This window comes from Rhineura floridana, chromosome 8 (assembly GCF_030035675.1).
Source record: "Rhineura floridana isolate rRhiFlo1 chromosome 8, rRhiFlo1.hap2, whole genome shotgun sequence".
Classification (NCBI taxonomy): Eukaryota; Metazoa; Chordata; class Lepidosauria; order Squamata; family Rhineuridae; genus Rhineura; species Rhineura floridana.
Window position 1 is genome coordinate 112,344,802 of NC_084487.1, and position 15,582 is coordinate 112,360,383.

At 39.5% G+C, this 15,582-nt stretch overlaps 1 protein-coding gene across 3 annotated transcripts in view; it reads right to left on the minus strand.

Moving 5' to 3' along the window:
- Positions 1–15,582, minus strand: part of GSAP (gamma-secretase activating protein) — a 70,489-nt gene that overhangs the window by 13,177 nt on the left and 41,730 nt on the right. For all 3 annotated transcript variants that reach the window (XM_061582102.1, XM_061582101.1, XM_061582103.1), the window contains exons 19-26: positions 15,217–15,270; positions 13,314–13,439; positions 10,924–10,976; positions 7,260–7,291; positions 5,939–6,000; positions 4,682–4,777; positions 3,870–3,940; positions 1,742–1,836 (exon numbers count right to left, since the gene is read on the minus strand). In XM_061582102.1, the coding sequence (XP_061438086.1) occupies positions 1,742–1,836; positions 3,870–3,940; positions 4,682–4,777; positions 5,939–6,000; positions 7,260–7,291; positions 10,924–10,976; positions 13,314–13,439; positions 15,217–15,270 (589 nt within the window). The remainder of the gene's footprint in view (positions 1–1,741; positions 1,837–3,869; positions 3,941–4,681; positions 4,778–5,938; positions 6,001–7,259; positions 7,292–10,923; positions 10,977–13,313; positions 13,440–15,216; positions 15,271–15,582) is intronic.

Consider the following 15,582-nt stretch of genomic DNA (forward strand, 5'->3'; position numbering starts at 1 on the left):
GGACAAGATAGTACGATCATTTCAATACCATAATCAAGCAGAACCGTCTTAACTGTTTTTAGAAGTTTTTCTTGTACTCTGTTAATGGCATGCTTGCTGCCCTAGCCCCCTTCAGGAGGACGAGCAGGATATACATAAAATAATAAATAGATAAATAAATAATATATACATCTTCCACCACAACCTCCCCCAGTTGGGAATAAGACAGCATGCTTGAAGCAGTTGGGTAGGGGCAGCTGTGCTATTAACCATGATTAAGAGATCATGAATGGCTATGGAACCAAGGGGGGGTTCCCCTCTCCTGCCCTTTAAGTTAGGTCAGCACAAATGTTTCCCATATTAAGGCTGGCTAAGATTCTCTTTTGAACCGGGATTCAAAGCCAGCTTTAAATCCTTGTATGTTTTACTCTAGCATACCAATAAGTGTGAAACAACAAATATTTTAAATCAGTTAAGAAGTAGCAGCAGACAATTCTCTGGCATCTCACTGAGACATAAAATAAGATTCTTTGCTATTAAAACCCTCTTATTTTTAAAAGAAAAAATAACTTCACAAAACACATCCTGCACTGGCACATTCATCTGCCATCAAGCATCCCCAAAAACAGCAATGAAGAAGTCGAGAATTTAATACTGCTAGTCAGACCAAAGTGAGCTTATTCCCCCAGCATGTCGTTGTGCAACCACTCATCATGGTCTCACAAGTGAGAAGATGATTAGCCAAGTTCTCTGGCAAGAACATTCTTAATTGGATTAAAAACCAGGCCAAGTCTATTGGGTCCAATGAGAAATCCTTTGCCGCGTTGGCAAATTGTGCAGCAACGTGGAGATACAGGGTTGGTGTTAAGAAATGTCTCCAAAGCTGCTCCTTAGAAAGCTGCCTGCTGTTAATAGCGTGGTCAACATCGTAAGGACAATTACCCTTTTCATGGATGGCCCTTCTGAATCCTCCTTTGGGCCAAGTACCACTCATTCAGTGTAAGATTAGTCTAGCGGCTCATGAAGGTTAATTGGTTATGGAAACAGCATTCTGTTCTAGCTGTCTCAGCCAGGACCAGTAATTTGCCAACATATTTGAACACCAAGAATATTCGTTATAATGGTGTGTGGATGATGGCATATAATGAGTTCAAACTGAGGTTCATCTGTTAGTCTGATTTTTAATACTGCTAGATAAGAAAGTATTATTTTGACAACATGAAGAGAGAGAGGAGGTGGCACAGACACAAGCAAAGATACCACCAAGCTTCTCCTCTAGCTCCAGTTGGACTGCCCCCTGCCACACAAGGTCACCTGCCACCAATGTGTTGGTATTGCTATTTTGTATTCTCATGCCACTTGTAACTGCCTTGGGTAGGATCTGAAAGGCAGGAAATCAATAACTGTAATAAATAATAAAATACAAGCTTTCAGGTTCCCTTATATACAACCCCCCTTGGGGACTGAACCAAAGCTTATTTAGCTTTGTTTTATTACTACTTACTTAGAAGAAAGCTAGCCTCTGCAAAAAGGTACCATTTATTACATTTATATTCCACACTTTCCTCCAAGGAACTGAGATTGGCCCTCACAAAATTATATTCTCACAACTACCCTATGAGGTAGGTTAGGCTCAGGGATAAAGACTGGCCCAAAGTTCACCTAAACTCATGTCTCCAGGCCAACAACCTAATTGCTAGAGCACACAAGGCCTCCTTGCCTAAATTAACGAAACCTACAGCTTTTCTCCTGGAAGGCTTACCAGGAGGCAAGGGCACACACATTCCATTGGTGGCCTGTAGAATCCAACACATGACATGGAACACGACATTCACATCTGATCTTCCTTGCTGTCTACTGCAGAAAAGACAAACAAGAACAGCATGGAATACAAGAACAATATATTGCTAAGCAATTCAGCATACTTCGTTATTGACAGCCCAGCTTCATAAAGCATGTTTTATATAGCCAGGAGCAAGTGTCAGGTCTGCACACTCTTTACTCACTCCTCCTTTCATGAGCTGGCTTTAATGTGGAGGTCCTGTTTTGTTTAATCAGAGTTCCCTGTTTTGTCCAAAAATAGGGAACTCTGGTTTAATTTAGTAGCAGTTTACAAAGCAGGGCATTAAGCCTGAATCTTCATGCCAAAGCCAGTATGCAAGAGAAAGAAAAAAAGGTTGAGGAAATATGCAGACTTGTTTATACATTTAAAGTATTTTTAGCCTGCTCTTCATTAACAAGCAATCTCAGGGTGGAGTATAACAAAACAATATAAAGAGCCTCCATATCCTGCAATACAAGACAAAGCTTGATACTTGTTTCTGACATCTAGCCAGAAATGGATGGCATCCACCTGAGAGTTCTCAAAGAACTCAAATGTGAAATTGCTGATCTGCTAACTAAAGTATGTAACTTGTCCCTCGGGTCCTCCTCTGTGCCTGAGGACTGGAAAGTGGCAAATGTAACGCCAATATTCAAAAAGGGATCCAGAGGGGATCCCGGAAATTACAGGCCAGTTAGCTTAACTTCTGTCCCTGGAAAACTGGTAGAAAGTATTATTAAAGCTAGATTAACTAAGCACAAAGAAGGACAAGCCTTGCTGAAGCAGAGCCAGCATGGCTTCTGCAAGGGAAAGTCCTGTCTCACCAATTTTTGCACCAATCCGCTGCTATTAACACAGTGCTACCCTCACATTTATTTAAAGGCAATTGTGTGCTAGGCATCTACACAAAGCTCCCTCTACATGATGGCCTCACGTGTAGCCAGTTAGTGGAAGTCCACACTGAGGTAAATATAATGTTTGAATGCTTAAGGTTCAAAACAGCAAGCAGAAACTGACTGGACAATTAATTGCCTAGGAATTCCTCAAAATCAACAACTTATATCAGTAAATCCAAACTACAGAGACTAGCTACAGCAGTGCAGTCATGGCATCCCACTCATATGGAGGCAGCGCTACCCAAAGAATTCAGGGTGGGGTGGAGAGAGAGATCACATCCAAGTCAGGAATAGTATAGGAAGATGGGTCCCAAGGAAAAGAAAAAGATAAAGTTCCATTATTTGGGTGCCTTATTAAAGCTGGAGATCTTACTGGAAATAAGAAACATGTATTTAAGGACTTGGAAGTACAGCCTGGAAATATGACACCACTGGACAACCAGCAACAGAATAAGAGGGATACATTAGGCAGAGGCCACACATTGGCCATCAAACATACAATCTCAGCTGCCTGGTACATATGCCTGCATGAGACACATAGTTGAAGGCCAAGTTCTCTTTGGTCAGGATCCAAAGAGGCAGATCCAACAGCTTGAACACACCTGGTAGAATTTTTAACATTTTTCTTTGGCCTCCCCATGTCATATCATTAACTGCTTTGAGATGTCCACTCAGTTTCAAACATGATTCCCTATATGGCAGGGGGCTGGGGCTGGCATTCAAGAAACTAAAACTCAGAGCTTCCTTTGGTTTACAGAACTGCTTGAGCAGTTCTTCAGGTACTGGCCATTAAGTTTTCAGGCGGATGATGCTTCTTAAACTGGAATGTACACATGGAACAATATAATGCAAGCCAATGATGACTACAAGCCACCACTATAGCACATTTTACTGAGTTTCATTAGCAGAACACTGTATTATTGGTGAGTATTGAATGAGTGAATTTGTCTAATTCACATATAACAGAATATTAAATATACCTTAGAAACATGTAAAACTCTGATAAACATTCACTTCTTAACAAGTTCATCACGTGTGGAGCCAAGTAATTATGACAGACTTTCACCACCACAAAGAAAAAACAAAGCACTCTTTTCTTTTATCCTGTTCTGCGGTGTGTTTTCCCCCCCAAAATTAAACTCATTGTGGCTTGATGGAAAATAACTGCTTACCATGAGAAGACCCAAGTATCAAGACTATGCTTCTTCCAAACATTCTCCATTATCTGGCATATCAGATCCAGCTAGAAGGAAAAAAGTATATTTGCATTCTTATGTGGAAAACCTTCAGATTTTCCAATTCATTCTCAGAAGTGTGTCATGTATGCAACAATGCTCAACTCACCAATCACCCTATCAGTATAATTAAGCAGATTTCAAGGCTGCAATACTAAACACATTTACTGGGAATTAAAAGCCATGATCATTAACAGTGTACTCAGAACTGAGTAAACTTGCTTACGTTTACTCTGCAGGGGACTAGTCCTATAAACACTTGCTTTGGAGTAAGTGAGTTCTACTGAACTCAAATGGAGCTTACTTTTGAATTCCCAAATAAACATTCATAGGACTACATTGTAATTTCACTAACATCAGCCTTATGTGAAATAGCTTTTTGAGTAGAGTGGTATCATAGCCTTAGCAGCCACGTCACTTAACTTGGTCAAAGAGCTTGCTGGCACACCTGAACCAAGCAGGATTGAACTCCCCTGCCCATTAGTTGATTCATCAGAAGCTCGATCCTGCTTTCTGTAGGGACTGGCTGTACAAGCAGCAAATCTAACTACATCTGTACCTGCCCCACACCTGACATCATATATATGATGTCAGGTGTGGGGCAGGTGGATGTGGTTTAGGGAAAACAGCCTCACGGAACAAAGAGGAAGGCCTGGCAGCAACACACACACTTCTCTAAAGAGATCTGCCATAAAGACACCAGCAATGTTTCACTTTTATTTATAGAAACAGATATATAAAGCACTAACCAATTTTGAAACATAATCCACAGCTATTTGGTCAATCTTTTTTTTGCCAGCATACTGTAGATGTCTTGTGAGATGATCTTTCAACTGTGCAACGATCTGTAAAAATAAACCAATAACTAAAATTCTAATATTAAAGAAAATAACAAATAATCATTAGTGCCTTTATCAGCAGAAGATAGTTAACATTAAGCAGGATTGAACCCCCCGCCCATCAACTGATGGGCAGGGGAGTTCAATCCCGCTGGCTAGCCTAGCTTTAGAAATAATTGCCAAACACAAGAACAGTGCAATCCTATGTATACTTACTCAGTGGTAAGCCCAACTGTGTTTGTTCAATTGGTCTTCCTCTCAGGTTAGTGTGCACAGGATTGCATCTTAGGCCTGGCATTCAGAAAATGTAAATCTAAGAATCTAATTTGTTTAGCAGATTAACATTATGCTTCGATTGCAATGACTACAGTAAGTGTAGCTTTTGCAGAATAACATGAAAAACAAACAAAGCCAATACATTTAAATACAACAACAGTATATATGGAATAAGATAATTACTAAATTTATTGGTATTCATTTTCAGATGCAGTACTAGAAGAAATTTGGGACAAACCCCCCCCCACAAATTTAAGGCCAGTAGGACCACACTAAGATGAGGATATCTGTGGTGAATTCAGATGTAGCACTTATAATAGCATGGTGTATGAATTTTCATTCGTTCCATTCATGTGTTTCCCACCTCCCGCATAGCATGCATGATCTTATGCCTGAAAGTATAGGAAAACATAGGTTTGTGTGGTTTCTGATTCCCATGTATTCCTGTGACCACCACGGATTCCTGTGACCTGGAAACAATAAGTGAATCAAGATATTTTCTGCACAGCAGGCAAAGGATAAGGGGCTGCCCCGGTTCTCACCGATTATATAAATGAAAATATCAATTCCACAGAAACAGAAATTGGGGTCTAGAACTCTCCATAAAGAGAGGATCTTAGCAGGAAGTTGCTAGTGAGGGAAGATTCCATTATATTTTCTTAGCAATCCAGAAGTAGATGTTCAGTATCAGGGGATTATCTGACAGCCATTGACATGTGCAAGAGCAGGAATTTTCCACCTGTGGCAAATTATTACCACTTCTGCATAGTAGTTTTGCTGATCAAAGGAAACTGATCTTCATGAAGAAATTAGACTACAACAGTTGCATTATATCCCTTCTTAAGGGTCTTATTTCCACCTCCTGCAGAAAGCAACCCTACTAACACGTACCAGTCCTGTTAGCAACTGCTGCTGGTAATCTTCTTCTTGGAAGAGAGGAACTATATGTTCTTCTGAAATTAAACAAGAGAGAGGCCATTTATTATTATGGGACTGTGCTATAAGATCCTTCTGGGAAACAAGACCCAACTTTGAATAGCTTCTGGCATAGTATAACATTTCAACATGTCGCCTGCATTTTGATGACCAGGGGATATAGAAGCTGCCTTATGTGGAGTCAGATCATTGGTCCATCTGTAGCTTGTGCATGGTGACAGATTTCAGGAGAGGAATCTTCTCCAGCCCTACCAGGAAATGCTAGAGATTGAAGTTGGGTCCCTTAGCATGCGAAGTATGTTCTCTACCACTGAGCTATGGCCCTTTCCCATAAACACTGTAACAAGGCTCAGAAATTTCATATAGCCTCTTTTTTTTAATTAAACCAAAAAACACAAATCATGCATGGCTGTGCAAGACAAGCTCAGGTGAGGGTTGCCTTCCCACCAAGCCTGAAACAGCCAAGCATAAGTTCTGACAAACCTAACATAGGAACAGATGGATAGTATCCACGACACCCCTCTCACTACCACAAGCCCTTTAGAGCCAGCAGGTCCACAGAACTCATGGACGCAATACCAAACACTCTTTGTTCTGAACTTGACATTTATAATTCACAGCATGTACAAACCCCTTGAAAAGAACAAACTATTATGCTGTGTAGGATGGCATCCTAGAATCAAAACTTCTAACTTGCCACTTAAACTTGTACTTAAACACAATGAGCAGTCCAGCCCATGTTTCAAGCCATTGAGTTTAACTTGAATTAACCTACAGACTGTATTGAGATAGGACTTTGGTGCTTCCAAATGGTACCCCGTTAGTTCTGCTGTGACTGCTGGCACCCTGAACCTCGACACACTTCATTGAAAGTTCCATGATAAAACACATTTAGAATCTGAGTCCCCACCAGCTCAAAACCCTGCCAATGCTCAGATACTTACGTCTCCAGTACCAAGGAAAATAAAGAGAAGGTGCAGTCTCATTGCCACTGATCTAAAGCCATTTTAAGCAGGAACAAAGCAAATATGTTTGCCTACAACTTATTCTCCACAGCAATCTTTTCATCCAATTGCCACTCACAAGAAGTCCAGAGTGGCATTCCTGCATTTTAAATGAAAGTTTATCTCTCCCCCTCACACACCTTCAGTCTTACGCTTCAGCAATCCTGCATGAGTCACACTATGACAAAAAATTTCAGTCTATCGCGAACACTGGAAAAGAATGTAAAGACCACTACTTGTAGCCATTCAGCATCAGTGAATGCTCATCTTACCTGTGTTCCATGCATTCAAGATGGAGAACACCCTAGGTTAAAAGAACAAAACATTACTAAAGTGCTTCAAAAGGAGAATTACTCAAACTTATACCACACATAGCAACAACCTACACTGCTATCATTAATTTCCAAAACGAAAGCACAATAGAAACAGAAAACATTGACTAGCAGGAATTAGGGGGAAATGGAATGTGTTTCATTTTATTCAACTTGCATTCATCGTCATCAGAGCAAACATTTGAGAGGCAGGCCTCTTAGAGACACAGTGTGTTCCTGGGAGAGGTGGTGGCTTTTCCCGGATCCACAGGGAACGGTCATAGCTCAGCAGTAGAGCATATGCCTTAAATGTGTAAGTAATGCTGGGCCTAAGTATTCAGCCCAAACTTTTTATTTATTTATTTATTTGCATTTCAGGAGAAAAAAATCTCTCAGTACTGGATTAATCCTGGGGCGGAGGGGAGGGAGCAAAATCTATGAACGTTCAGGTAGGATGGGCTTACCTTTAAAAACAAGATGATAGAGTACTCCCCCCCCCCATTTTTTGTTTGAAATTGGAAAAAAACTTTGCTGCTCCTTCAAGCAGCTGCTTGGATGCCCTCAGCGGCCAGTGGAGTTCCGTCTCTAATTTGTGACACAATGCCTTCTGGAATGACATTGATCTGCTCCACAAGTAACGCTAAGCCAAACTATGGCTTATTGAGAACAAGCAAACGTTTGAGTTCCTGGAGTGAAGAGTATGGCCACAGCGCTCCTCCCCTGGTCCTGCTGCTGCCGCATACCCAGAGCTAAATTATGATTTGGCTTTCCATTACATCCAAACCCAGGTTTATCTCGCTCCAGACAAACCAAGGTCTGTTCGTGATGTGTTGCTTACAATTTAACTGGGAAAGAAAAACTAAGGCTGCTATTCATTGCTAGCCCTACTCAAACTAGAGCCATTGAAGTTAATGGACATGATTAACAGGCTCACTAATTTTAATGGACCTACTGTGATTAGGACTTAGTTGAATACAACCCCATGAGTCTGGGTTCAGACATAATGCTAAGTGAAACCATGGCTTTCCCCTAGGTAGCTCAGCCACAACAGGACAGGGGGAGGAGCACTGCGGCTGTAATCTTTACTCCTGGAACTCACATATTTGCTTGTTCATGGTAAACGGTAGTGAACTGGGCCTATGTCATGATGTAGCCTCATTCTCAGGGGCATTTGTGGCGGTGGAAATGATGGTGCACATACATACTGGTATAGGATTCTTAGAATTACGAGTCATCACTTATGTGTGTCTGAAAAAGCAATATATTCTGTCATATTGTGACTGGTGTGGATACCCAGATTTTCTTCATTTTACTGAAGCATGAGCTTTCTTTTTCCTCTCCTTTATGTTTATCATTGTAATTATGACATGGACATATTGAAACTTTGCAACAATTATTCTGTTATGATTATTAGATAAAGTTATTTAAAAACAAAACAAAAACAAAAAGAATTTAGTTGTGTCTCATGGCATGGAAGGCAACCAATTTCCACCAAGCACATTTTACCCAGAAAACCAAGTAATAACCCCATCACTGCAAACATGAAAGAGAAGTTCCAAATTAGATCCTACCCTTAAGCTAAAATTTCAGAGCAAAATGGTGTCCTAGATACTATTGGGAACAGATTTCAAAAGGCAGAGACTTAGGTTATGGACCAGGCCCTATCTTGTCTTTTATCTACTTTATATTGCTATTATCGCTCACATAAGAGCCTGTCATTTTTGTTATATTCACTTGCTTCAGAGAGCAGTCTCTTCCCCTCCCATGTAAGTAGTGACTCTTTCCTTAGATTCAGTTGACTGAATACATAGAGATAACATGTCTGGGCAAGCAGCCAGCGCTCACACATTGTTCTGTAAACATAAGACAACATATAGTCCAGGCAGTGGATGGAATTTCTTATAAGGCAATGGATTGTTGTTTTTGGGATGCAGGATAGTGGATTAAGGATCCCTTTAGATATCTGAGAAAACTGAATGGAGCAATCAGGTTGAGACACTAAATTGAAAAACTAGATGGAGGAACCAAGTTCACGAGAATGCATACCCTCTGATAAGAAAACATAAAAAAGCCATGCCATTTGAGATACTGGACCAGTGTCTTTCTGGAGATGTGGCCAAAGAACTGCAGTTGTGATGTATTCCATCCATGACATCTGATGGTGAGAAGTATTATTGTATTTATTGCCAGCTACGTTGTAACTTTGGCTCTGTAGCAAGATTTTGAGTCTGGACTTTGTCCATTCATACATTGTAACCTAAGAGCTTTTGTATCTTTGAGGTTTTATACTTCATTGTTAAATGAGTATATACAGCAACCTACTTCACGATGATTTTGTATTTTTAATTTTCTGTTTCTGATGAGATGGCTAGAGTGCATTTAATAGCTGTAGTGTGCAGTATATGAATAAATAGCATATTATAAGAATATTCTGCTCCCTGACTCCCCATTTAATTTCCTGATACCTCCCAAGACCCAAGAAACCTTGGGTGGGGTCTCCAACTATAAGCACTCTCAGTAGATACAGGTAGGGGGAGAAAGCAAGAACCCTCAGTTCTGTGCATTCACAAGAGGGAAGGCCTTGCCGGTTTCACTTGCAAAACAATAAGCAGAGGCTTGCAAAATGGCAAAGCAAAGCAGGAAAAAGTCTGAGTGATATCATACACCAGATCTAGATAACAAACTGATTACTAGTAACACAAAACTGGAGCATTTCTATGACACAATGTCTAGCATACAAAATCTACACAACCTGCATATAACAGACACAGTATGTGGAACTTTTAGGCACAGGAAACTGAACCACAGAATTTAAGATTGGTTCTGCAAGTTCCTAAAATAGAATTTAGACCTCAGAATGGAAAAAAGTCACCACCAGCTGGCTATTATGTCGGTTTATTGCACACCCAAATTATAACCACCCCTCATTCTATCACTGTGCATTTTAATTAGAAATACACTGCTATCATGATTTACTTTTTTTTTAACAACAGAGCCACACCCTTACTTTGCCACCATGAAATTATGCCTTTAAAGAACCTTAAAAACATTCTTCCACCAATGTGCCGGTACTGCAAGACATGCCATTGTGTTGTGGGACCAGAGCACATGTTTCAGCGACCAGGGGAATGTTATTGTGACCTTTACATGCCTGCCTCAGTCAGAATGTACAGAACTGGTTGTCATGTGGACCTCTACCATCACATTGCGAACCTTGGCACCACTGTTAGTTGCTGGCAATGGTGAAGAAGAGGTGTGGGTGCTCAACATGAGAAGTTTTATAAGTTACTGATGAGTAAAGGATCATTTGCCTTGAAGAAGCAAGACAATTTTAGAGGCATCCGACACGTGTTCTCCAGCCTTAGATGCAAATAGTTTATTGACTTGGGGAGGAGATATTCAGCAGAAGAGACTTATAAATTATTTCTGAAAAATACTGCAGCCACAGTGGGGATATAATCCAAGAATGGATTCCTAAGAGCTGGGAACTATAAATAAATAAAATAAATAAAGTAAACTATCTAGGCATTTAAGGACACCTAAATTTCACAATGCAGTAAAAACAGACAGATCTTTTAAAATGCAGTTTTTCATTCAATCAAAACTGGAAAGAACATCAACTTACCTTTTTGCATTTTCAAGTGCACTTTTTGTATACACTGTTCTCTCTTCAGTTCTCTAAATCAAAATGTAAATTATTTGAATTGAGAACATAATGAGACTCTGTCAATATTATATCAATGTCTAATAGGAATTTTAAGTCAAAATACAAGAAAAAACCCGCACAAACCCTACATTGTTCAACTATATAACCTCATTGTCCAAGCAACAGCTTCAGAAGTTCCTAGTTCAATGTCAAATAACTAGGATATAGGGAAATGACCCAGAAAAAGTGCATTCTCTGCTTCCCATAATACACTTGGGCTGGTTCAGATGTTACAGGAAGCCATGGTTTCCTGGGATGCAAATGAGCCTGCATAGGCCTCTCCACTTCCCACCTCTCCTCTTCTTCAAACTGTTGTTTCAGAACAAGCTAGGATCTGAAACCATGGTTTGATTCTGTCTTGTTTCAACAACCCACAGTTTAACTACCCACAGTTCCCCAGGTTTGGACACAATGGAGAACTATTGTTTATTTAGAAGAGGATGTTCTGATCTCCTCTTTGTGGCTGCACAACAGGAGGAATGTGACAAGTGCATGATCCTGATGCTCATGTGTGCTCATTCATAGAGTGGGAAACCATGGTTTCTCATTAACCCTTGCACTGACTATGAGAAGGTACATGTGCAAAATACACAGCCTGCACTGGTCTCCCTAGGCTGAATCACACCACGTGTCTGGATTAAAGATAAAAGGAATACTGAACTGGAATTCCTAGCCCCAAAATAAGCAATGTCTAAATTAACATTTAAAGTTATCAATGTACATATGAATCCAGAGCAAGGTAATGCTACCGCAGGGCAAGCCTTTCTTTTTTTAAAAAATAACATTTTTTTCAGAAAGAAAATATAAAATAACACCAAAGGAGCACTGAACAGACTCTGAACACTCCTATTTAATATATCACATACAGGTAAGGATTCAAAGAAAATTATATTTCTTGTTCAGATTTCAAAATCCAAATCCCTCCCTGGTATCCTCATATAATGACGAATAAAAAACCATAAAAACAATAGTAGGTTTTTCTCATAAATATTCAGGTAAGTGGTGGTGGTAACACCGTTGTAGCATATAGTATATTATATAATGGAGAGCTGTCTTATGCCTTGAATATATGTGATCCTCTTAGGGATTAGTTCAAAATTTTTACAGTACATGTCAGATGTTCCGTATCTGTACATACTGCACCATATTATTAGTTTCATCATTTACAAAACAGATAAAATCATACAATTCCCTATAAAACAGTCATTTTTTGCTTGACCCCATAATACTCTTAATTTGTAGGTAATTTTTTCCTCAATGGCCAATTGCCAGATTTTCTTATGCCACTAGTTGGCTATGGCCCTAGTAAGGTGGGCAAGCCTTTCTTCTCTTATACAGAACCAGCCTACCAATTAAAATGATGCCCATAGTCATGCTTTCAAAATCTTTCTTTTAGTTGATAAATTATTGTTTCTTTAATATGGGAATCATATAATGCAAGACTACTTCTGCAATATATGGTTTAGCTCCTCTTTTTTAAAAAAAAATATTGCTGGGACCTCCAGCAATAGAGTCATGTAAACATAACTGTGTAGTTTAATCAATCTGCAAATGTGTCTACACACGTGGTCTCTTTTCCTCTTTTTCTGATGTGGTTGGGGTATCTTCATTATGAACTATTGAATGAACTGCTTAGTGTGTATATTACCTTGGTATTCGATAGTTTCATTTACTTATTAAAGTTATATCCCCCCCTTTTCTCCCCAAAAAGCCCAGGAAGGCAAACAACAAGTGATAAAATGGTAAGAACACCTTAAAAACAATTTCAATAGAAATACAAACTGGGAAAGATATCTACTTAAAAGATTTTTTGGAAGAGGAAGGTCTTCAGTAGGTGCCCAAAAGACAACAGAGATGGCGCCTAATATTTAATGGGAGGGTATATGCCACAATACTAAAGGCCTGATGCCTATATTGTATGGAATGGACCTCTGGATAAGATGGTATCTGCAGGATTCCCTTGCCTGCAGAACGCAGTGATCGATTTGGTATACAACAGATAAGATGATCTTTCAGATATTTGGTCCCAAGCTATAGAGGGATTTATAAACCAAAAACAGCACCTTGAACTAGCTTAACAGTATGTCTTATATTCAAAACGTTGGTATATTTTAAAATCAACTGCAATTGTTGAATTGATAATGTTATATTTCAATGTATTATAATTATGGTTGTTGTATTTAAATTGTCTATATCCTATGAACTGTTTTGCACACATCATATTTGTGGGAAATGCTGTATAAAAATAATTTGGCTATGACAAAAAAAGAGGAGCTGTATCACAACATTCATTACTGAGATTCATTTACCTGATCTGAAAGTTTATTCCATTCTTTCCTAAGCACCCTGCTGTTAAAACGCACATGTGGCTCAGCACACTTAGAGCGTTCCAGACTTGAACTTAGCTTTTCCCAGAAGCCTTTGCAATTCTGTATCTTGAGAAGGGGGGAGAGAAGAGATGTTTTGTATACTCTCATGCAAGTTATTTCCTATATATGAAAGTTATACTGAACAAGATAATGACACATGCAAGTCTAGGAGTGGTATGATAGTTTTGTTTAAAAAATGGGAGGGTGAGATTTTGCATCACCCAAACATTAGCCTTCAGTGCAGCCTCAAAACTGACAAGTTTAAATGTCTATAAACACAAATAAAATATATGCAATTGTCATTTTTCTCCTGGGGACAGGGAACCCTGGGAGTAGGCTTGGTTAAACTACATCAAGTATCTTCAGAAATTAACTTCAACAATTCTGCTGTATGTAGAACTTTTTGACAGTGACCTAGTTTGTCACCGTAACACATGTTGAAGGTTTTACATAAGTACACATTTACCCCAACTCTATTGAAGATCACCTTTGACCAGGTAGCTTTAAAACCATTGTGTTGAATGAAACATCCACATAGATTTTGAAAGAGCAAGTCAAGCAACCGTCCTAAATTCCTGCCTGCTCATGCTTTAGAAATTTTCCATATAAAATCCATGAGGGTGTGGCATTCTGGTATTACTCTGTGGAAAACACTAAATGCTGGAATTGTTCCTAAATCTAAATGCTCAAGTCATTTCATGCACCATTCAGTTTCAGAAATTGTACATCTTGTCTCTTGCAACAAGTATACTACTTGGTATAATTGTTGAGTACCAATGTAGAATAGTAGCGACCTCTAGTGGCAACTTTGTAGACTATTGAGACTAAAAAAATCTAGCAGGTGGCTAGTTAAAGTTGTCATTTTACTAAGGATCAAACTAGATTAGGAGGTGGAAGGAGCGAGGAGTGATGGGGCCACATTCAGAATCTGAACTGAACTTTCACTTTTGGTTTAGGATTAAACTATGACTTGTGGAAACCACAGAAGGTGGGAATCTAGGCCAAAGAATGAGGCAGTCCTGACTCCCAAAACAGTTTGCAAAAGGCAAATAGGCAGAGATCACAGAATTAGTATTTAATCAACAGAATTGTACAAGCAGCAGAGTAACTATTGAAACTAATTGATAAATTGGCCCTCTTTCTTTAAACTTTTCTACATATAAACATAAGCAGTGTTACAGGAACTGGGGGTTGGTCTGGATGATGTCTGTTGTTCCTTTCAGCCTGTGATTTTGTTATCTGTAGGGATCCGGTTTGTATTAGAGAGACCTGCTCAAGTGGTCAAACCAATCTCTTTAACAAATTAACAGTTCTGGCCAAGCCAGTTTCTTTGAGAGTTAATGGAACTGTTGAGTGGCTGACCTACATGCCCAAATATGTCCTCCAGAGCAGTCTTGTAGCCACAAGAATGAGGGTAGCCCTCCCCCCTCACCTGGTTGTGCCAGGAGGTACATTTTGTGTTAGTCTGGAAAGCTAGAAAGACACAGAGAGGCTTGCCTCACTCTCTGTGCTGAATCCAAAGCTTTGGCTCTGGGAACTCCCCAAGAAACCTAATGGGGAAGAAAGATCTGTTGCAGCATTAATGCTGTGAGCCTCTCCGTCTTATGTTCAGGTTGAATATATGTGCAAATAAAACCACATATCCTAAAGACACTGCAATCTCCACTGACCTTCATTCCAAGCAAATCCAACCCTGGGTAAGCGCAGGAACCCCTAGAAGTCTAGCACCATTTGGAGATTGGGGTGTATGCAACTGTATTAAAACCATTTTTGTAAAGAAAAAAATAAATTACAAACATGCAATTCACCGTTCTGCTAGCAGGCGCCTCTTATACAGACTTACCTTTAACAAAGGTAATAAGATAATGTGGGTTCTGCATATGATTCCAGGGATATCCTAAAAATAGGAGAGTATGAACTTTAGATCTTAACCTAGAATAGGGGTGTGGCACCACTTTTCCCTGGAAACTATAACTTGGATAGCAGGCTACACACAACAGGAGGAATAATCTTCTCTTCTACACTCAAGGTTACTTCCAGACTTGTTTATTGAGCATTCATCCTGATTTGTTTGTACAAAGTTTGAATGGAGGTTAGACAACTTTGTGACAACCAATTGTTATCCTGCATTTTCCAGTGCATTTTCCCATTAACTTTCTTTATTGCAAAAGGTCCCTTTTGGAGGAGGAAGTGGAGTTGTTGTGCAAGA